Raw genomic sequence first — 21,210 nt, 5'->3', positions numbered from 1 at the left:
AACAGGAAGGTGTGAGGTGGTCCTGAATGCAAGACATGCTATTCTGTGTCGACTTGGCACTGCCTAGCCCTTATACTTCCTCAGCAGGAGAATACCTCCACCAGAAATCCAGAACCGTGCTGAGAAGACTATCCTGAGCTCCTTCCCCATCCCAGTGGTACTTGTTTATCTTTCTTGTTTCTCATTTGCCATGCAGTAGCCTACGAGGCTTCAAACTGTGAGAGCGAGCATGGAATGTCAGCCTTTTCTTTTCTGCATTTACTCCAGCAAATGCAGGTTATTTTAGATGATGATTCCTTTGCAGGAGAAACAATGAACTGTATGAATCAAATGTTTTCACAGCGGTTGAAAACTATAGCTTGGTAACAAATGGGAGCGGGAAAACATTCAAGCCAATGTAGTAATAACAGATGGGAAAGAAAGAGAGAGATGGGGTGGGAGATAACAAGGTGCTGGGTAGAACACGCAAGCTAAATGGGAGGAATTAGATGAGGAAAGGAATGTGAAAAAATGGGGAGGAAAAGACTGAGAAATCTGTCCTGCCAGGTGAGCAAGCTGCCGTGCCTTGCTTGGGGAAAAGGGAAGGTTAGAACTTTTGACTGACCTGAGACAAAATATAATATGAATTTTCACAGTGTCTCGATAATAGTGATAAAGTGATTGGATTGCAGAATGGTCTGGGAAATGAGTGCTTGCTACACTGATTTCCTGCAGCTCAGCCTGCTGCTGGGGCAGCTGTGTGCAATGGGATGCAGCTCAGTGCCATGGGGCAGCACATTCCTGAGCTCCAGGCTTCGTGGTGCTTCTTAGCTGGATCTCCACTTGAATCATAGGTGTCCTTTATTCCTTATGTCTTTGTCTGAGCTGCTCTTACGGAGGTGAGGGAAAAGGTTTGGGTCTAGCACTTGGAATAGAAAGGAAATGTTACAGACTGAGGTTTTCGTATAGCTTGTACTGGGAGTCTCAGGCATGTGGCCAAACACACAGCGGATTGGGTTTTGGTTCTGTGAATGTCCCTGTGTTGAAACCTGAAGAGATTATTTTTTTACTATTCTTATCCTGGAAGCTGTTCTTAAATGTGTCCAACAGCCATCTGCTACAGCCCCCATTGATCAGTGACAGGTTACAGCTGCTGGGAGCTGCGCTGGCTGTAACTCCAAGCCCAGGACATACTGTGTTCTTCCCAAAGGCAGAGACTGAGGACTCCGAGTCTGTGGGCCCCTTTTTGTGGTGTGCTCCCACGATGGGGGATCAGACCAACAGCATTAGCTTCCCAAGCAATACACACGGCTCAGCGCTGCCTTTCCCACCAAGCACTGCTTTCCTTTATTCCTCCTTCACACAGCATTTGCCTTTCTGTTGCCTGTTTGGGCACTGAGTCCTCCATACCCGCAGTCACCCCATAAATCCTGCAGAGGACAGCCTGTTTTTTTTCCCTTCCTGAGCCCAAAGGAAGAATGGAGCACGTTTGGCAGGTACAGCCCCTCTGATGTGAAAACCTGCTGGTGATGCTCACTGCACTTTGCCCAGTGGCTGTGTTCACCCAGGGCTGCAGGAGAAACCGCACACCTTGGGCTGCTCCGCATTTCCCTCTTGGTCTACCCAAGCAGCTTGAAAACACAGCAAATTTTTAGTGTGTGGTGTCATCTCACAGCCTCTGCCAACGAATGTAAATGGCATAAAGAGCATGTGGAACAGATGGAATGAGACATGCACGTAAAGAATTAAAGTATTTGTGAGGGAATTTGGCAAGGATGTTGGAATGCTTCAAGCACTGTGTATGGGGGTGGCGAGAGGGAGACCAGGATGCGTTGGGGGTGGGGCTGGATTCTGGTGATCCATTTCTTTCAGATACAAGATGTGACCTATTTCTGTAATCACCCTCAACACAGCAACACATATTCCTTTTCTCTCTGCTCCCGATACCTTTTTGGGAGGCTTGGCAAATTCTTTACAAAACATTTCCTTGAGGAAGGGGCTGTGAGTTGCTTGTTGGTTTTTGGTGATTTGTTGTTTTAATATTTTTTTGTGTGTGTGTGTGTTGTAAATATTACAGCAAATGAAGGGTAGCAAAGAGCAAAATCATGGGTGGGAGAGGAGTGCAATGTCTCACTGTCAGGAGAGCTCACTGACCTGTGCCGCATGCAGGAGAGTGATGTGAGCAGCGAAGAAAGTATTGTATTAACGCTGCTGTTAAATTTACTTAATGGAATGACTCCGCTTTTTAATTTATAAATGGCCTTATGCATTGACTTAATCTTATTTTTAAATGACTTTTTAGGAGATGTTGTGCACGCAGAAACAAGAGAGCTCTTGGGAGCACCTAATTGAGTCAGAAAGGAATGGGAAGCAGTGATGTAACGAAAAGCCAGTGCAGAATGAAGCAAAAAGCAGCAGCTTCTACAGACCTACTCCTTCCGTGCTGCATGTAAGTAGATATGGGGACCAGCATTTCCAATGGGTTCATTGCCTCGGGAGGTACTTGTGGAAGCTCCTGGCTGCAGCATGGATTGCTGTGGGTGGAAAGATATTCGGTCAGCTGCATACCTCTGGTCACACACCTGCACTGCCTTTGGTGCCCTCCCTGTCTGTGTTGCTTCAGGTTTTGGGATCTTCAGTCTCCCTTTCTCAGGGTGACATAAACCCTAGATTTCATTAAATGTTCCAGTTTGCTGCTACACAGGTTTCTTCCAGGCATTAACTGAAAAGATTTTTGAAAGAAAAAAAAAAAAAGATTTATTTCAGAAGTGCTGACTAGTGTCCTTGGAAAAGGTGTCACCCGATGGCTTTCATTAAATCCCCATCACAGCTTCCAGCAGCACTGCTGGGCTTTGAAGGCCTGCATCCACCCTACTCACCCCACAGAAAATCCTGAAACAATGATGTGAATAGAAGAGACAACTCAGGTTTCCCTTGGTAATAATCAAGGTCTCAAATTCCCTTCCTTTCCATCCCCAAGGGGGGCATAAAGACTTCATTTATGAGATTGTTTGCGCATGACTAATCTATTTCTGCTTGCTAATTGTAATGACTAATGCATCTTACAAGCAAATATTAGCTTGTAATAATACCTGAACAAGGAGATTTATAAGCGTTAAGCAAAAATACAAATAATTAGCAGAAGCTGACTGGTGTTATCTTCTAATTAACTGTAAAGGCTCTTCCTATTTGGAAGAAAAAGCGTGAGGACTTCTCAGGAAGCTGTGGAGAGAGCTGGGCCAGGCTGAAAAAGAGGCAGTGGTCAGGTAACGTTTAATTTCATGGGAGCTGGGTTCAGTCATGCTTCTCCCACTGACGTCAGTGCAAGAAGAGCACTTTCAGCCAGTTCCTACCTGCTGAGCCCATATGTCCACTGGGAAGTTTTTGGCAGACATCTCCACGTAGAGGTAATTGTAAGAGACAGGAGTTATTCTGATAGCGCAGTTTGGGACGTATTTCTGCCCACTACTTACAGCCCTGTCTGAAGGAATGCTGTTGACCAGATACTGTGCAGTGCTTCTGACTCAGGCTGCTGTGCCTTTGTTTGACTTTGCAGTGATGTTCCCAGTACGTTATTGAAAGCGGCTTTCAAGTAAGGTGGAACATCAGAATCGGTACAGAATACTTCTATTTTTTGCAGATTTTTGACACGCATAATGCAAAAGTGGTTTTCCAGTTGTTCAGACGTAAAGTTTGTACACAGATAAAGTGGCACAGCTCATATTATACCTGAAAGCTGAACCTAAAGGAATCCTGCTGATTTCAATACTTCCTGAATGCAGGCTGGAGCACTCACAGCCAACGCTTCCAGCAACTTGTGCCCTGGTTGCCTGAGGGGCAGAGTCTGAGTATTGATGCCCACCCTGTGCCAGGATGCCCCTGGCAGGAAGCTGGCTGTCTGAGCAGGCTACAGCCAGAGCACACAGCAGCACACAGCGGGTGCCTCATTGGAGAACTGGACCTGAGGAATGAGACTGTGGCAGAAGCAAGCTAGGCAGTGTAAGCACAGCCTCTGAAAACTGATGGATGAGGGCTCCTGGCTCCTCAGTTACAAATTGCATTTTGGCACACAAACAGAATCGTAGCTTCAAAAATAGAATTCTGGAATAACTTTTTACAGCACTAGTGTAATTCTTCACTTGAAATCTGCAAGTATTACCAAAAATATTTGGCCCATAGTGCAGACAGACATCCAGAAGCCAGCTGACTTCCCTAAAGCCATGAAGAGACTTGAGAATAACGCTACAAATGCTCTCCAGATTTTGTGCTCCCAATTACTTTCTTCAATTTTGCTGTCTTATCATTGAAACGCAGAATACAGAATGGCTTAGGTTGGAGGGGACCTTAAAGGTCATCTAATTCCAACCCCCTGCCATAGGCAGTATTGCCAACACCAGACCAGGCTGCCCAGGGCCCATCCAACCTGGCCTTGAATGCCTCCAGGAATGGGGCATCCACAGCCCCTGTGGACAACCTGTTCTAGTGTGTTACTACCCTCTGAGTGAAGAATTTCTTCCTAAAATCTAACCACAGTTTTTTAGTTTAAAGCCATTCCCCCTTGTCCTATCACTATCAGACCATGTAAAAATCAGTCCCACTCCTGCTCATAAGCTGCCTTCAAGTACTGGAAGGTCACAATATGGTCTCCCCAGACACTTCTCTGGGATGAACAAGTCCAATTCCCTGAGCCTTTCTTCACAGGAGGTGTTCTGCAGCCTTCAGATCATTTTGTGGCCCTGTCTTCCGTGTTCTCAATACTCTGAAGAGTGATCACAGTGCTGGGAATTGCTCAGCCTGCAGTTCAGGGCTCTGCATCTTCTTGAACTTTAATAAAGAGTTACTGTATTCACAACGTTAGCAGGAAGGACAGAGTGATCTGCATTCGCTCACTGTGCGCTAATACTGAAAGACGAATTTAGAGATTCAGTGACATTTTTATATCTAACTTTCTCATTTTCCTCAAGTAAAGTAGCTGTGCTTTTACTTTAGATTTTATGTAAAAATATTTCTTCCAAATATGTTTTTGGAATACAAAATGTGTTTTGTCAAGCACTGTATTAGCTGGAGTGCTAGAGCAGATTTTAGACACCGCTGTGTACTTTAACTTCTAGCTTTGTCAATCATTAAAAAAAATCTCTATTAGTAACACTCATGGTACTTCTAACTGAAGAAAAATTATCCGAGAATAAAGCTGTATCCAAAAAGCCTGAATAAAGCAAGTACAAACACTGAGTGTTTCCTAACATCAGTTGAGGGGTTTGTTTGGATCAGCAGAGGCGATCTTTGCCCAAGTTGTGTCCATGTGCCAGGAAGCCAAAGGTCGTCCCGGATTAGATGAGAATATCACCTACAGCCTTTAGAAAATGCAGTTTCTAATGCAAACTTTTAGTCAACATGGATAGGGGGACAGGGGAAAGTGAAGCACAAGATGGAGGGCACCAGAAAGCAAATGCTGTTGTAGTCCAGTCTTTGTTACTCTTTCCATCTGGTTTTGCAAATCCATTCACATTTGAGACCTTTTCTGCATAAAATCTCTAAGAATTTTCAGCAAAAATTACCAATGGAGCTGATATGTAGGTATTAGTTTTATTATATGCCTTAAATGAGGCCAAAGGGCTTCAGTCTTCATATAGGGAAACAATAAATATTACTGTAAAATTCATTTCATCACATGTCAGGTAAGACAACCATTTCAATTCCTTCCTGAGATAAGTGGCTTTCATCAGAAAAATCCATAAAAGCAGTATTCAGTGGCCTGCAGAGAAGCAGGGTGAACAGATATCTTGAAGCTTGCCTAGCAGACTGAAAGATGGGTTCCCATTAAACCATCACTGCAAGCCGTGGCTGGTTTCCTGGGCAATTAAATCAAAAGCAGTTGAAGTATTTTATCACCAATGAGTACAATTTCATCTAAGACTTGTCTTGTAATTTGTTGGTAGTAGGAGTGGTAGTAAAATAAGATTTCCTTTGTGATTCCTTTTCAATGTAGGGTTTGTGAAACCTTAAAATCAGAGAGGATTGAGTTGTTTCATTTGATAGGGCTTGGAAATAGGGAAGTCTGCACAGGGCATCTGTGCAAGTCGTGTGCCTCTAGTTCTTTTATTCATACTCCTAATTTCAGCAAAAGTTTTCAGCACAACGTTTATCTGCAGATGATGGATCACCAAATGCTTACAACTGAAGGAAATGAACATCAAAGATATCCAGCAAATTATTTTGGTAGTTGGATCTTTCACAGGGCAAGTCTCACTTTTTGCAAGTTTCGTTTTCTATTAAAAAAAGCAGTTTATGTATGGTTTGAAGGCAGAATTTAGCTGTCCTTTACAATGGGCTCTGGCTAGTTTGTCTGACAGCTGAGCTGTAAGTGAATGTGACAGCTTTGCAGCCAAAAGGACGTCCTGAGACTCAGGTTCCAGAACTCAGGTTCAGTGAGGTGAGAGATGTAAAAGAGACAAATCAGCACATTTCTTCTTTTCTCAGTGTAACTCATGGGCCCCCAGTAGGTCCTGCCCAGTCGTTTTGGGTCGAGATGGAGGCAAGGAAGCACAAAGGGAAAGTAGGCATAAACTGAATAATACAGAGATCATTATAGATACTGCAATATATGTATCTGCCAAGAGAAGTGTGTGGACACAGGCTTTGCATTTTTGTCAATACACCGCTGACTGGCTTTGTCAGTGTTCAGATGAGCTGATGTTTGGGGATATAAATCAGAACCACAATCTCTCATTAAATGCTGAAGTCTGTGACCACAGCACCTACTTTAAACTGGTTCACCTCACCATGTCTTCAGCCACTTCGTTTTGTTCAGGAACAACTGCATGCTGCTTTGTAGATCCAAAACTTATTTCATGTTTTCTTCCCACATCAGTTTGCAACATAACCTCTTGGCCTGAGAGGCCTCCAGGTACCAAAGCTGGAGTGCTGTAGGAAGGTGTACTTTTAATAGCGAGACAAAGAACAAATCTACAGGGAAAAAAGAGGGAAGATTGCAATTCAGATGAAGAAATGACTTGAGTACGAGTGATGGACGTATGCCTAATGAAATCCTAGGAGATGCTCCTTCCTCACAAATAATCTGGGTGCTGCTGAAGGCTGGAAGCTGCAGAGCTGTTGTCTAGAGGAGCTCGTGGTATGTTTTCAGTTTGTGGTGACTGTTTCCATATCTCCCCAAATAAAAGGGTTATGAAGTACTGAGTGGATACTCTGTTTTTTCTGTCTTCTAAGGGATCTTGCTTTTCTTTCTTGCATGTGAGTGGACGTGTTTACACCAGAGTGCAATCAAAATAGCCAACTGCAAGGATGTGTTGAAGTCAAGCTCACAGCTGGTTTTATTCACAATTACACCTTTTGCAACAAGAGAGATGATATTTCTAGAAAAGGAGGAATGTATATTGAAAGGAGAAGAGTTAGAAGGTAACTGGAGCCAAACGGTAGAAACCCACAAGAGCTGCACTGGTTCAGGCGTTGTGTGGTCAGTGGTCACCGACCACAAGATATATATTTTTCATTCCTCTTTATTGTAGCAGAATTTGAACACGACTTAAGGAAAAAACTAAGGTTTCTTGGGGCTTTAGGTACAAAACCTTTGTGTGGTCTTTTTCTGTAAGACAAAATGATTTTTAGAATTAAAGTTCAGTTAAAAATGAATAAATAAATACCATTTGCTTCCTCCCTCCTTCTCTCCTTCCTCTCTTTCTTTCCTTGTTTCTTTTCCTTCCATCCTCCTTTCTTTTCTTCTTCCTTTTTATGTATTTATTTATTTATTTTAATTTCTAAGCTGTAGGATAAAACTTGTGTGCTTGGCAGAACAAATCCATACGTATTTCAGGGCAGTATTTTGCAATTTTTGCTTTAACAGCCCCAAGTATCTTCTGATGCCAAAGGGGAAGAGGACTTCAATCCAGATAAAATAAGATTCTTGAACACAGAAAACTGTACTCAGATTTATGGGCCAGATCTAACGTTTGAGCTCCCATGCCAAAAGCTGTGCATTCCACATGTGCAGCATGGGGTGTTGCCTGACTGGCTGCTTCCAGGGTCAGAATGCTGAGCACCCACCCAGTTACCCTGCAATCCATTCCAGTAAATAAACTCGGAGTTTTGTTCTCAGAATGTGTTTGCCAAATGTTATTTCCATGTTTACTTTGCCTTTTAGCCTTAAATCTTTTTAAAAAAATATTCTCTGGTAGTATTTTTATCCTGTATCTTATTTCACACCTCTTAATAAGCTGAATTCTTACCAAGCGAGCACAACAACATCTGAAGATGAAATCTATCTCTTTGATGGCATGAAACCATGACCCAACAGGCCCACTCTTTGCCTGGAGGGCTCGCAGGAGATTCATGTTAGCTTATTCAATCCTTTAGAGACTCAGGTATATTTATTCATAATGCAAGGTATCTAGCAGACATCACAATTCTTTCCTCTTTGAGTTCGAAAGTAATTTGCAATTAAAAATATTTGCTATTTTGCTCCATTCCAGAATAGTTTCAGTTGTCATTTTCTTCTTTCTGTCTTTCCAAATAGCTCATTTGCTTCAATCCTACAGGATATTTAAATGAGGCTTTTCAGCTGTGTCTCACAGAAACCAGCAGGGCATGCTGGTGCACAGAACTGTTCTTTATCACCAACTAAAAATAAACACACTCCTTTGTCTTCCTTTGGTAGCTGCCTGTGTAAGGTCCTGTTGGCCAATTCACTTTCTGTGGAGATTTCTACCACTCACTCACATGTCAGGTTCTCAGAGGCTTCTATCGCATAGGAAGTGTTCTCATGATTTAAAAAAAAATAAAGTGGAAGAAGTGAAAAGTTGCTACCACGTCAGCAGTGTCTTAACTCTCAAACAGGATGGCATGTATCGGGCTGCCTAAAGCTTTAATTATTAATCTTATTTATTACCATTTTTAACAACTTTCATTGTGAGCATCGCATTTTCTTGAGAGTAACGGTTTGCATTTGGCTGTGGTTTCAATTTGCCCCTTCCAGTTATACCTGAAATGTCATCTGAATACCGCTGTGGCATAGGAAAGAAGGCAGTTTACTGCTCTGCTCCTGAACTGGTTTTCTCCTTCCATCCAAAGCTGCATTTTAAAGAACTTCCTTGTACGTTCTGGAGTTGTTTGCTGGCCATTTAAACTTCACATGACCAAGTTAAGCAATTTTTTGTTCCTGCCCCCTCACTTCTCTCCCTGCTAAGGGCACTATGCCAGGTAGAATTGCTCATTATAACTCATCAGGCACCTTTGGTGCCATCCTTCCTTTCTCCATTCATTCCTCTGTTCATACACTGGTCACTGTCCTTTCTCTGCTTCTGCTGCTGTGTCATTCGTTGCAGTAAGAGATGGCCTCTTCCCCTTCTCAGCACTGTAAGACCTTATCTGGGCTCCTCTTGCCTGCCCTGCTTCCTTTGCTGCTTCTCTTCCAGCCCAGAAAACAAGGAGCTGCTAAGAAAATTCCTCTGGTTCTTGACAAAAATATATAAGCACTTTCTTTTAACTCCATGTACAGATTTCCTTCTGCTGCCTGAGTAAGTGTGATGTCTCATTCCTGCCAATATAACTCTCCCATTAATCCTTTTTTTTTCTCTTTTCTATTTGCGAATGGCACGACCTTCTGTTAATCTGAGTTCTCCACAGCAGTTGGAAGATTTCTTTAAATATTATCTCGTAGGTGCAAAAATAATTCCCCAGACTGGCTTTCCAGGTCATTAATCCTTCCTCAAACTGCTCCTTGATAGGTAAATTTACTGCAGTATTCCCACAAAGAAGTACATTCCTGGGAATTCCCATGTGCATAACTGTCAGAGATATGTCAAAACATTGGCCTCTGCCATGTGCATGCGTTTCAGAATTCCCTCAAACCCTAACACCAACACAGCTGTGTGGGATGTTTAGTCACGGAGGTAATCCTGGTAGCATCAACAGATTGAGTCAAGTGAAGCCACCCCTATGTGGAGGAATTTCACTATTCCTGCAGTGTAGCTGCCATGGGGCCTGGCAGCACATCTAGAGATGGGGAAAAGGAACAGAATCCCCTTGAAGTCCCAGCAGCTCATCCTTGCTTCTGTTGATTGCAGAAGGACAACGTGTAAATACTGGGGAGCTGTAACACTGTAAAAATCTCAGTGTCAGCTGGAGAGGTTTGGAGTCATGTGGGATGCAGTTGTCTTGCTTTTGTGCGTGATAAAATAATCTGTTACTCATTTTGACTAAAAATACATTTAGTTTCTATAGCTATCGCTGTAGTTAGAGGTGGCTGTAAGCAGACTGCCTAGATTTATCCTGCAGTGTTTACTGATACTGGTGGAGAACAGAGATGGCTAATTCAAAGTCTACCGTCTAATCACTAATTTCTTAAACTATGGGCTACACGAGTTACTTCTCTACAAACAATTCTTTCCCTGATGTATTTATTTTCCTTACAGGGAATTGCTTCAGAGGCACAATACCTTGTTGTAAAAGTGGGGTAACTTTTTGTCTTTACAAGGAGTTATTGATGTAGCCAGCCCTGTATCTTAATGCATTAAAAAGTTAGTTAATAGTCAATCTATAGATGATTAATGTTTTTTAAGTATCCAAAAGAACTATTTTGCAATGGATTTACTGTCTGATTTTTAAATGCTTTTTTTTTCTCATTAAAATGCTGTTAATTTCCTTATGCCTATGATCTGTTTTCTTTCTTTTAAGACTTGAGTTTGTAGAAGCAAAGACATTTGGTTTAAAAACAAAACAATTATATGTTCTTATTCATAACCACTTGAACAAAAAAATGTAATTATTGGATGAATTAAATAATGCTCAAGAGATGCATGAACCTCATAAAAAGTAGACAATGAGCCTACTGGAATCATGTCCAAAATGAGCTGTGTGGCTGCCCCGTATTGCAAAACTATGCAATAACAGAATGCATGAATCATGGACAACAAACTCCTACAATTCTTTGAGTTTCAGTATTCCTCAATGAAATTACTAACTTGAGTAGAGTTTATTTAAGAGCATCTCATGGCAGGGCGGGGTACATTTGCTCGCATTATGTTCATAATTTGGGTCTCATCATTCTCTGCCATCCTATCCTTCTCATTAATGGGTACTGTGGGGATCTGGAGAAGAAAATGTGAGAAAATGTGAAAATGACATTGGTTAAATTAAATATGAGACAATCATTGCTTACACTGCAAAGGCTAGAATTTATTCCAGTGAATAACAATGGTGTCTATCTCAGTATGAAAAATTAGGAACATTTACATAACATAAACACTAAAAATGATCACAGTTTACCTGAAACTTTTTCTCAGGACCCCCAGATAAAACGAGCAAGCTCTGATTTTATCCCATGGAGGTTAAGATACAAACACAAGGATACATGATTTTAAAATAAACTTTGAATTACCCATATGATAAGCTTGCAACCCTTCGTTTTTTACATCCTTTAGATAAGCGAAGTCCTTATAGATTTATCTTTATTATGGTGTAAGACTAAAAAAATAGAATTTGAGCAGAGAAATACAAGATTATCTTTCTCTTATTGATTTTCGTTGCCTTTCTGAAGTAATTTGTATTGATTGTGCCTTTGTAGTACCCGGATGTCAGGGAAGAAGCTAATTTCTAAGAAAACTGGAGAATGACAAGAGGTAGAATTACACAGAATCGTGAATATAGGCACCATTGCTGTATTTCAGTTTGGTTTAGGGCACTCTCTCCTTTAGAGACGTGTGCCTGCCTCTTGGCAATAATGATCGGAAAGAAAACAGCAACTGAGAGGTGAGTTCTTTTACAGCTTGCTCTTCTAAGCCTTTGTTTTACCTAGAAATAAGTTACATTTGAGCTGAAATGTCAAACACTTCTTCTTTTTGACACTGACAAAAGCTGGCTGACCTCCAGTTCTGCTTCTGTTGTAAGAAGTGCCAACCCCCCACAGCCAGTCAGGAGGGCCCTGCCTCAATGCAGCGCTCAGGACAGCTGGGTTCCTCAAGTAAATGTTCTTGTCGTGGATTGGAGGTGCTTAAAAACACTGCAAAGTTGACGTGCTTTAAGACAAAATAAAACCAAGCAATCGCTTGACAAATCTTAGCTTTGCTTTGGCCTCCTGACACCTCTGTCTCTTCCTCCATGTTTAGTTTGAAGCAGAAGCAACACCTGCTGGCGAAACCAAAGTCTGGGAATCTCTGCGCTGTCCTCCTGGAAGAACAGGTTTGATCATTACTGCGGGTCTAGGTAAACTGCTTTAGAATGAAACACTCCTGCCTAGCACTGTGATTCTGGAAGGTGTCTGTAAGGACAGGTAACTGGTTGTTCCATTTCCGAGTGCTTATGGAGTCTGTATGGCGAAGGCCAAGCTGAGCCCTGGAGCCTGGAAACTTCAGGGTTTAGTCCTGCAGCTTGCAAATGATTGCACCAGTAGAATTAATTACAAAGTTTCTGTATCTTGCTGTGACTGAAAAACAGTTATTTGGTTAAAGCGGAAAACCAGTTGTTAGAGTTTATGTTCATTGATGAGTTATTAAAAGGCACTAAAAGAAAAGAGGGAATAAAACTTGAATACCCTGAGCTGGGAAACACGTTTCACCACATACCATCCAGGATAATGACGCATGAGCAAGTGTCACTTGTACCTGTGTATGATACTTGCAAGTGGAACAATTTCTGTTTTAAGTAGCACTATTGTTTGAAGACAGCATGGGAGCTTTCCTGAGTGGGAGCTGTGGATGACTGGACGGTAAATATTTCTTGTCTGTGACAACTGAGCATAATATGAAGTCAAGTAACTGGTAAAATAGTAAGAGAGATGTTATCTCTTTTTTTTTTTTTTTTCTTTTTTTTTTTTCTTTTTTTTTTTTTCCCCAGTTTAAAACAATGTAAGCTTTGCAATGCAAGCAGCAGATCTTCAACTTCACAACGTTCCCTCATTAAGGGAATGCATCATTAATGCAGCTACACAAAAGGACTTGTAGTTTAAAGAGTTGCCAGCTTTCATAAGAAACCTGAAAAAAAAGGCCAAAGCAGCTGAGTGGGAGTACATTAAAATTTCTCCCCATGAAAATGGATTTGAATAATAGGTAAGGCTCCAGTGTGTGTTGTCTTGAGATCATGAGCAAATTAAGCATAATAAGTCATCTCTACCTGAAAGATCCAGAGCAGAAATGCTGACCAATGCTTGGAGGGTGAGCAGTACATGGAGAAACATGAATGCACTCTTCTGCAGTGTTTAATTCTGCACACTGTGGTTAGATTTCTGGGATAAGTAATAATGGGATCCTCAATTTCAAAGCGTTTTATAAGATTTTTAGAAAAAATATTATAAGGGATTTTATTTTATTCCTGAAATGTAGCACTTTCTTTATAGAACTGTTTGTTGTACCCTAGGCTTTATTTAAGGATGGGTTGGATAACTGAAGCTGTAACTTCCGTTTTCCAGCCTTTCTTGGTTAATACATGTTGCTTAATGTATTAATGAGTGTCACATTGTGTTCTCTGTTTACCGGAGTTGTTTCTAAAAGTAACAGAGGTAACATGGCCCCAAGTACTCTACTTTCCTGGTTTTGGATCCCAGGATGCAGGAAGCACTCGCTCAAACATGGCAGTCTGAGTACTTTGTCAGCTTTGCTGCCTACCAGCTCAGGTCTTTCCCAGCACCTCTTTGTCACACTGATTCTCCTAAACCAAAGGGAGGTGAAAGTCTCTCCTTACCATGAGTCTAGAGTTCGTGTGGCCACGTGGTAAGTTTGAAGAAATAAACAATTTTCATCTGCAATCCAACGTGAATATTGAAACGGTCTTTGGAAACCCTGATGCAGTGCGGTGCTTGTGACACGACATGAACGAGATGCGATGAACTGCACTTGTCCAGGGGTGGGTTGGGTGGGAATGTTGGGCCCAAAGTCTCTCACACTGCGTGCGCAATTTACGTAAGCGGCAGTGATGTTTATGTCAGAGATCTGTTACTGTGCGGTAAATCCAAACTCCATTCCGTCATTAGAATAGATGCTAATCTTTTTAATTTATTGCAAAGCAAAGTGAATTGAAAAAAAAAAAAAAAAAAAGATGCCTAGGTAAGATTGAAGCCACGATAAGGAAAGCTGCCACGAAGCACAGAGAGCTTTTTGCCCGTGAAGCAGATCTCAGTACGCACGCTGCCCCACGCCAGGAGTGCCGCCCAACGTCGGGGCAGTCACGATGCCTCCGTGCCGGCCGGGTGCTCCCAGGTGCACGGGAAGGCAGCTCCCAAAGGGCCCGGATGAACCATTACAGCAGACCCGGCACACCGGGGCTGACAATGCGTTCCTGTACTGGGAAACGGTTCGCGGAGTCCGCAGGTGCTGCGGAACCCTGCCGGCTGGAAGAGGCGGCATAGCGACGGCGCGAAATCCAGCCCGCAGCGCGCTCCGCCCGCCCGCCTCGCAGCCCTCTGAGGGCGGCGCCCACCAACTTCCCCCCGGCACCGCTGACGGCCGGCAGCGCGCAGCGCCCCCAGCGGCCCGGAGGTTCTTCGCGACGGAGGAGGGAGGGGCCAGGGGGAGCCCCGACGCCTTGCCCCCGCCCTCCGCCGCGAGTCACGTGGGGAAGCGCCGGCCAATGGCGAAGCGAGATGCGGCTGGCGGCCGCCATTGCTGTCAGAGTGGAGAGAGGCAGAGGCGAGTGTGTGAGGAGGAGCGGGTGAGCGGGGCCGCCGTGCGGGCAGCACCAGGCGGAGGGGGGCGAGGACGGGCACGGACAGCGCTCCCTCTCCGGGCCCGGGCCGCCGCCCGCCTCCCGCAGCACCGGGAGACCCGCACGGAGCGTAAACAAGGCGGCGGCGGCGGCAGCAGGAGGAGGAGGAGGAGGAGGAGGAGGAGGAAAACACCATCCACCCACCGCCAGCGGCGGCAGCAGCGAGGGGCGGCTGGGCGGGGCGGGGAGGGACACGGGCTCCGCACAGCGCCCCCCGCCCGCCGCCGCCACTGCCCTCGGCCCTCCCCCGCCCCGCAGGGACCGCCGCCGGACCGCAGGAGGAGCCCCGAGCCCCGCTGCGGCCGGGGGGGCCGGCGCTGGACGCGGAAGAAGGGCCCCGGGCCCCCCCGCCCCCCTCCTCCCCCCTCCTCCCCTTCTTCTCCTCCTCCTCCTCCGCGGCGCTGAGGCGGCCTGGAGGCCCGCGGGAGGGCCGCCCCCCGCCGCCGCCGCCTGCTGAGCGGCCCCCGTCGGATCGAGCCCCCGCCGGAGCCGCCTGAGCGGCCGCCGCCCCCCGTCCGCCGGCACAGCGGAGCTCCCGGGGCAGCGGGCAGCGGCCGGCAGCGCCCGCAGCCTCCCCCCGTCGCCGGGCCCCGCTCCCCAGACATGCCCCGCGCTGGGGCTCGCCGAGGATCATGACTGCAGCGGCCAACTGGGTGGCGAACGGGGCCAGCCTGGAGGACTGCCACTCCAACCTCTTCTCGCTGGTGAGTGCCCGAGGAGGAGGAGGAGAGGGGGGAAGGGTGGGCCGGGACGACGGCTCGCACCGGGCGCTGCGGGTTTGGCGCCGGGTGCGGCTGCCGGGGGCTTTATAGCCCGGGCCGTGGGGCTGCTCCTCCGCTGGCCCCTCCCCCGGCGCGGCTCCCCGCGGCCGTGTCGCTCCGTGCGCGGCTCCGCTCGGTGCCCCCGGGCCGGTGCTGCTCTGTGCGCGATGACGGCGGGGCGGCAGCGGGCGGGCGCGGGGAGCTGCGCGGATCTCAGTCAGCTCCCGGTACGGCCACGCCTGGCACAGAGCCTGCCCCGAGACACGGCGAGTGCAGAAATAATCGTTCATTCCTTCTCTGGAGAGAAACAACCGAAGATGTTGTCTGCCGGATAGTGTTGATGCTGTATTTCTGTATCGTTGGTAATTGGCAACTTTTGTACTTGGGCTGATTGTTTGGTTTAATGGTGCGGGAATTACGCTATCGGTTTTGGCCAGCACGGGGTGCATGGTCTAAATTTATCAAGACTCTTTCCACTCAGGGGCAGCGTCCATTAGAAGCCAGTTTACCAGCAGGCTGTGCACCTGCTGCCCGCAGCCCCTGCCCCGGCTGGGCATGGCCGTGCTGGGGGGCCTGGCAGCCGGGGGAGTTGGGGGGGACTTGGTGTGTGCATGGGAATGCGTAGTGCGGGGTGGGGATGGGGGGGATGTTGGGTCCTTCCCCATGTGAGCACTGGAGGTGGCTGCTGGTGGCATCTCTCATTTCCAGCAGAAAGGAGGAGGGTGCTGTTGGCTGTCTTGCAAGAAGGAAGGGGAAGAATAAAACGGACTGGAAATGTGAACGATCTTTTTGTTTGATGTCATTTTGCCTTTCTTTGCCCTGTGTTGATTGTTTTGCCTCCGTCTGCTTGCTTCTCTGTTATTTTGTTGCCTTTATTTGTTATTTTGTTCATACCTATGGAGAATGTGGGGCAGGAGCCCTCAGTGCTCAGCTGCTGGGAAACAAGCCCGGAGCTCCTTCTGTGCGAATGAATGCTAGACTAATTTTGGCTTTTTCGTGTACTGTTCCATCACCTGGCCTTGTGCATGGGTTTTTCCTTGGCGGTGCCCTCTGAGCAATAACTGCGTGTAGGAAGCAGTGCTGTGTGTGCAGAGGTGCAGGAGCTGTTGCAGTGACTTTGAATGTCCTGCTCTTGCATGTGAAGGAAAAATGGTGAGCGTGAGGGACGTACAGATGGACAGAGGAACGGAGCGCTCTCTGCTTTGTGGAAGGAGCAGTGAGATCCCCCTTTATTCGTGGAAAACTGATTATTTTTGATGTGTGTAACTTTATGTGGTTGCAAACTGCAGGTCTGCCTTTGGTTAAAAAAAAAATAGTGGCATGCAATTAGCATACATCACAATATGAGGTTACTTCGCAGTGACTGCAGCTTGGTCTGTCTGCTTTGTGTTTCTCCCTGCTGGGCAGGGGAATGGGAACTTTTGAAATAGGGCTGTGATTCCATCAGAATGCAGGTGAGCTTCATAATAATTATGAGTTTAATGTGTGATCTCTTCTTTTCTCAAGTAATTTTGTGGAAGGTATCCATACTTGTAATGTGGTACTACGCATCCAACTGTAATGATTTCATTATTTGCATGGTCTACTTGCAAAAAATATATATATATCCATTTTATATATACTTGTATATACATATACAAATGCAGTAACTGTCAGTGTGATTTTTTTTCAGTTGAATTGGTACTTGTTATGGTGTATGTATCAGTGAAGGATACCAAGGAAGGAAGTAGGAACAGGGGGGGGTCTGTGGCCAGCAGAACTGACCTTATAACCTCAAATTGTCACATTCATGTAAAAACGTACAAAGTGTTAAAGGTACAGTAGTAGGGATTGCTAATTGGAGGAAGTTTTGCTCTTCATTTACTCTTGCAGTGCAACAGAACAGAAACATGCACAAATGAATCAGCTGTTGATGGGAAGTCATTCATCCCGTAGGAGTGAGGTGAATTACTGAGCTGCCTGAAACCCATTCTGCCATGAGTATTACAGTTCATTTTTAATCTCCAGCTTCGTTTTGGGCTTGAATCAAAAGGTGATGTTCTTGCCTGGAGAATGACAGCTCAGAAATAGTACTTCTGTTTGCTGGTGTTGGAGCAACGTTTCTTCCCACAAACGTTCCCTTTGTCTGAGGAGGAACAGCAGCTCCTGTGCCAGAGGAGCTGGACTGTGCTGTGTGCCTGAGGTTGGCAGTGGCTTCGGGGTGTTTGGCAACCCATCATTTCCAGCTTGTTTGTCTGTCAGCTGTAGACATTCTTTAGAGAGATGGTAGGCGCTGCTGTTTGTTTGGATTTTCTTGGGGAAATATTTTTGAAAGTATCTTGCTGTTGTGAAAAACATTTTCCAAAGCTTTCTAGTAACTGGTTATGTTTTGTCAGTGATGCCCTGAATGTGTAGAGGCTCTTAGTTTAAAATATGTCACCTGAGGGGACGGCATAGTCTTAAGGTTATAAAATGAGCTCTGATCATGCAGGTGCCAGAAGTGATGTCTGGTACCTGCAGTGGTGTTCAGGCATGGCGTGAGGGGCTGCTCTCCGTGCTGTGCTGTGCTGACACAGGAAGCAGAACCACTGTGGAAAGTGAGTTAATGTGTGTGTTTGGTCAGGCAGGCAGAAGAGAACCTCAGTGTCTGCCCTGAACATAAAGCGTTTCTTAGTGAGGCGTTATGAGGGTCACAACGTGCCTCGGATGGCAGCCTGTCCGTCCTGTGGTGCCTGGCAGGTCGGTGGCCGTGCTCATTAAGAGCCCACGTTGTCTGAAATCTGTTGTCTCCCGCAGAGCAATAGAAGGAGTTGTATTTGTCCTAACTCTGTTTTTGCAGCAGTAGTCAAAATGTCTGCTGCTGGAGAAGAGCGCCTGTTTGTCAACAGTGCCTAATAAGCAATTGTTAAGGGGCAGTTTATTTAAATACCGAGTGTTGGCTAATAACTACTTAGGCCACATGTTCTGAAGTAATGCCCTTTGTACTGAAACTTCAGTCCAGCTGGCAGACAGTCTTCCTGTGTAAATCCTGTATCATAAAAGTAGTTGTACTGAAATTAATTTGATTTTTTATTTTTCCTGTGAGTAAGGGCTGACAGTATGGAGGTGAATGTGTGTAGGGAACATGGGGCTCTTAGCTTGCATGGCCAATTGAAACTAGTAATTATCAGGACAGTCAAAGACATTCTGGAAAATGTTGTGGATGCCCCATCCCTGGAGGCATCCAGGGCCAGGCTGGATGTGGCTCTGGGCAGCCTGGTCTGGAGGTTGGTGACCCTGCACATAGCAGGGGGTTGAAACTACATAATTGTGGTCCTTTTCAGCCCAGGCCATTCTGTGATGATAAAGGCTGTGATTCTGTGATTCTTTTGCCTGCCTGTACTGCAATGGTGGATCAGGAGACACGAGACAGCCCTGCAAAACTGGGCCGAGGTTGCATAATGTCCGCTGGGCCAGGAGAAAGAATGGAGCCAAGGGTGTCAGGAGTGACTGTGAATTTGGAACAGCTTTTGTGTGATGAAAGACTGGATGCTGTAGGAGTCTTCAGCCTGGAAAGGACTTGGTTTTGTGCTTGAAAAGTGATACGTATTTGTATAATGCTTTGTAGAATCTACTGTCAAAGAGGTTGTGAGCAGGTGTTTAAATGCATTCTCCCAGGATCCTGCTGCAGGAGAGCTCTGAGTGGCAGAAGTTTGTCTCTGCTCCACATCGCCTTCCAGTGCGATTTACACACCCTGAGGGGCACTGGGGTTCTGCTTCTAGTTCCCAAGCAGAACAAGCTTCCATCAGCGAGACTTGCTGCCATTTTAGTAGTGAAACTGAAAGGAGCCAAGGGAGTCTGAAATGGCATTTGAAATATCTTCTTTAAGGGTTTTCAAGGCATCCTGAAGTGAAGATCAGGAGTGCTGTAGAGGCACTCTTTGGTACCTTGCGTAATTGTCAGTAAAAGACTTCATAGTAAACAGTTGATTGCACAACCAAATCCATAGGCAGTAGTAAATTAACCTGGCCCTGCTCACCGGATTATCTGAGCAGCAGGCTGTTACTGTGTCTGTGTCACGTTGTGGTCAGGATATTGCTTCTTTCAGGCTTTATGTAGGTGTGAATTTACATAGATGTATTCACGGAATGGACTTAACCTGTCGGATTTTCCGTCAGTATTTGATTCTTTAGTTACCTTTTATCCTGAATTTTATTTGGTAATGGGATGGAAGTGGAAAAGTTCCCTTCAAAATCTTTTTGGAAAGCAGTCAGAGAGCATTCAGGAGTTCCATGGAGCCTATTCAGGTATGAGTTTAAACAAATGAATGCAGATTTCTAAAGAGATTGGGACAGAGCAGCATCCAAAGTGTGTCACATCCAACTTGCCCACCTTTGGGAGTGGAATTAATGACTGAGTTAGGTAAGTAACCTTTTCTGCATGCTGCACAAGGAAATTGAGTGTGTAGGAGTTACATTTGCAGCTCGGGACCGAAGACCTGGACTATCTGGTGGGAAGGGTCTGGGTGAGGCTCTGTGAAATCCTGCTTAGTTCTGAACGTGCACATCTCCTGCAGCTGTGAGTCTTCCAGTGACCACGTTCTGCTGCTGGTGACAGCACTGTGCCTTGGGGTGCCATGAATGTGGACATGAGACTCAACTATTAGGCTGACGTGTTTATTATAAAACAAACAAAAACAACTGCTGATCAAAAATTGTAACTTTCACTTGCTTATCCGGCTGAAAAGATTCAGTATTTGTGGGGTGTTCTACATCATTGTGCAATACTGACATCACAACCCTAGTTATCAAGAACATTTTGATCTTGAGTCCTTTTTATTTTTTTCTTTTTTCCATTCTCTGCTTCTGAGAGCACTTCCTCATGTGGAAGCATTAAAAGGAGGAACTTTTCAATGCTGCATGTGAAGCTTTCTGCTATTATTTTCCTTCTTTGGAATGCAATTGTCTTGAAGAAATCTATAGAAACGGAAATCTTTGAATTTTAGGGGAGAAACTTTTGTGAGCTGTATCTGCTGAGTGCTGAACTAATTGCCTTCGGTCACTGGATGGAGAGACTTTATGGATTTCTTTTTTTTTTTTAAGTATTCATAACTGTCCCTTTGGTGTGGGGTGTAGATTGCCCTTCTGTAAATGCTTGGAGGTATCGGTGTGACTGGAATGGCATGCTTGTAAGAAGTTAAACACTTAGGTCTGTTTGATAAGCTTTCTGGTTATGGGGTGAGAACTCTCCACCTTGTTTCCCATCTCCCTTGCTCACTGCAGGGAACCCGCTCACCTCATGTGTACCTCCTTGGTCAGGACAGCATCCTTCTGCTGAATATCCCTGCTCATCTCAGCAGTGCTGCTGCAGTTTTCTCATCCTGTGACTGGGATCGTTCTGCTCCTCTCCATTCTTCTCTTACTGCTCCATCTCCTCTGGTTACTGTGATTTTGCTTCCAGAGGCTTTGGTCCTGTGCCTTCTCTGCCTTTTATTTTTCATTCTGCATTGACTCAGTGCTATCTCCTGCAGTGCCATCCAATACTAACAACTAATTCTCATTGTGGTTTTGTTTTTTTTTCTAATTGTTTCTTCCTAATGCAGGAATGTTACCAATGTTACCACTCTATGCCTGCACACTCAGAGGTTTGTAGAACTGCATGGCAGTTTTCTTAAACTTGTGAGTGTGCTCCTGCAGGCAGCCCAGTAACATGGGTAGGGGGGTGTCTTTGGGGCTGACCAGTATAGCATTACACTCTTTCAAATCTCTGTGTTCCTCTACTGCTCTGTGAGCTGTGAGCTGC

General features: G+C 45.3%; 1 protein-coding gene and 1 long non-coding RNA gene across 3 annotated transcripts in view; both read left to right on the top strand.

The window, feature by feature from the left end:
* Window positions 1–19: 19 nt before the first annotated feature.
* LOC125701869 (uncharacterized) lies at window positions 20–10,441 on the top strand. The gene is made up of 3 exons (XR_007380381.1): window positions 20–157; window positions 2,282–2,428; window positions 6,851–10,441. It is a non-coding gene; the product is annotated as an uncharacterized LOC125701869 (long non-coding RNA).
* Window positions 10,442–15,199: 4,758 nt separating this feature from the next.
* Window positions 15,200–21,210, top strand: part of MED13L (mediator complex subunit 13L) — a 180,347-nt gene continuing 174,336 nt past the window's right edge. The window contains exon 1 of one of the 2 annotated variants that reach the window (XM_048964560.1): window positions 15,200–15,392. In XM_048964560.1, coding sequence (XP_048820517.1) covers window positions 15,321–15,392 — 72 coding nt within the window. In that variant the 5' untranslated portion in view covers window positions 15,200–15,320. The remainder of the gene's footprint in view (window positions 15,393–21,210) is intronic. The other variant, XM_048964561.1, reaches the window with a different exon arrangement.

Source organism: Lagopus muta, chromosome 17 (genome assembly GCF_023343835.1).
Source record: "Lagopus muta isolate bLagMut1 chromosome 17, bLagMut1 primary, whole genome shotgun sequence".
In the NCBI taxonomy this organism is placed as follows: Eukaryota; Metazoa; Chordata; class Aves; order Galliformes; family Phasianidae; genus Lagopus; species Lagopus muta.
The sequence above is the reverse complement of the archived record's forward strand: the minus strand, read 5'-3'. Positions and strand labels throughout refer to the sequence as shown.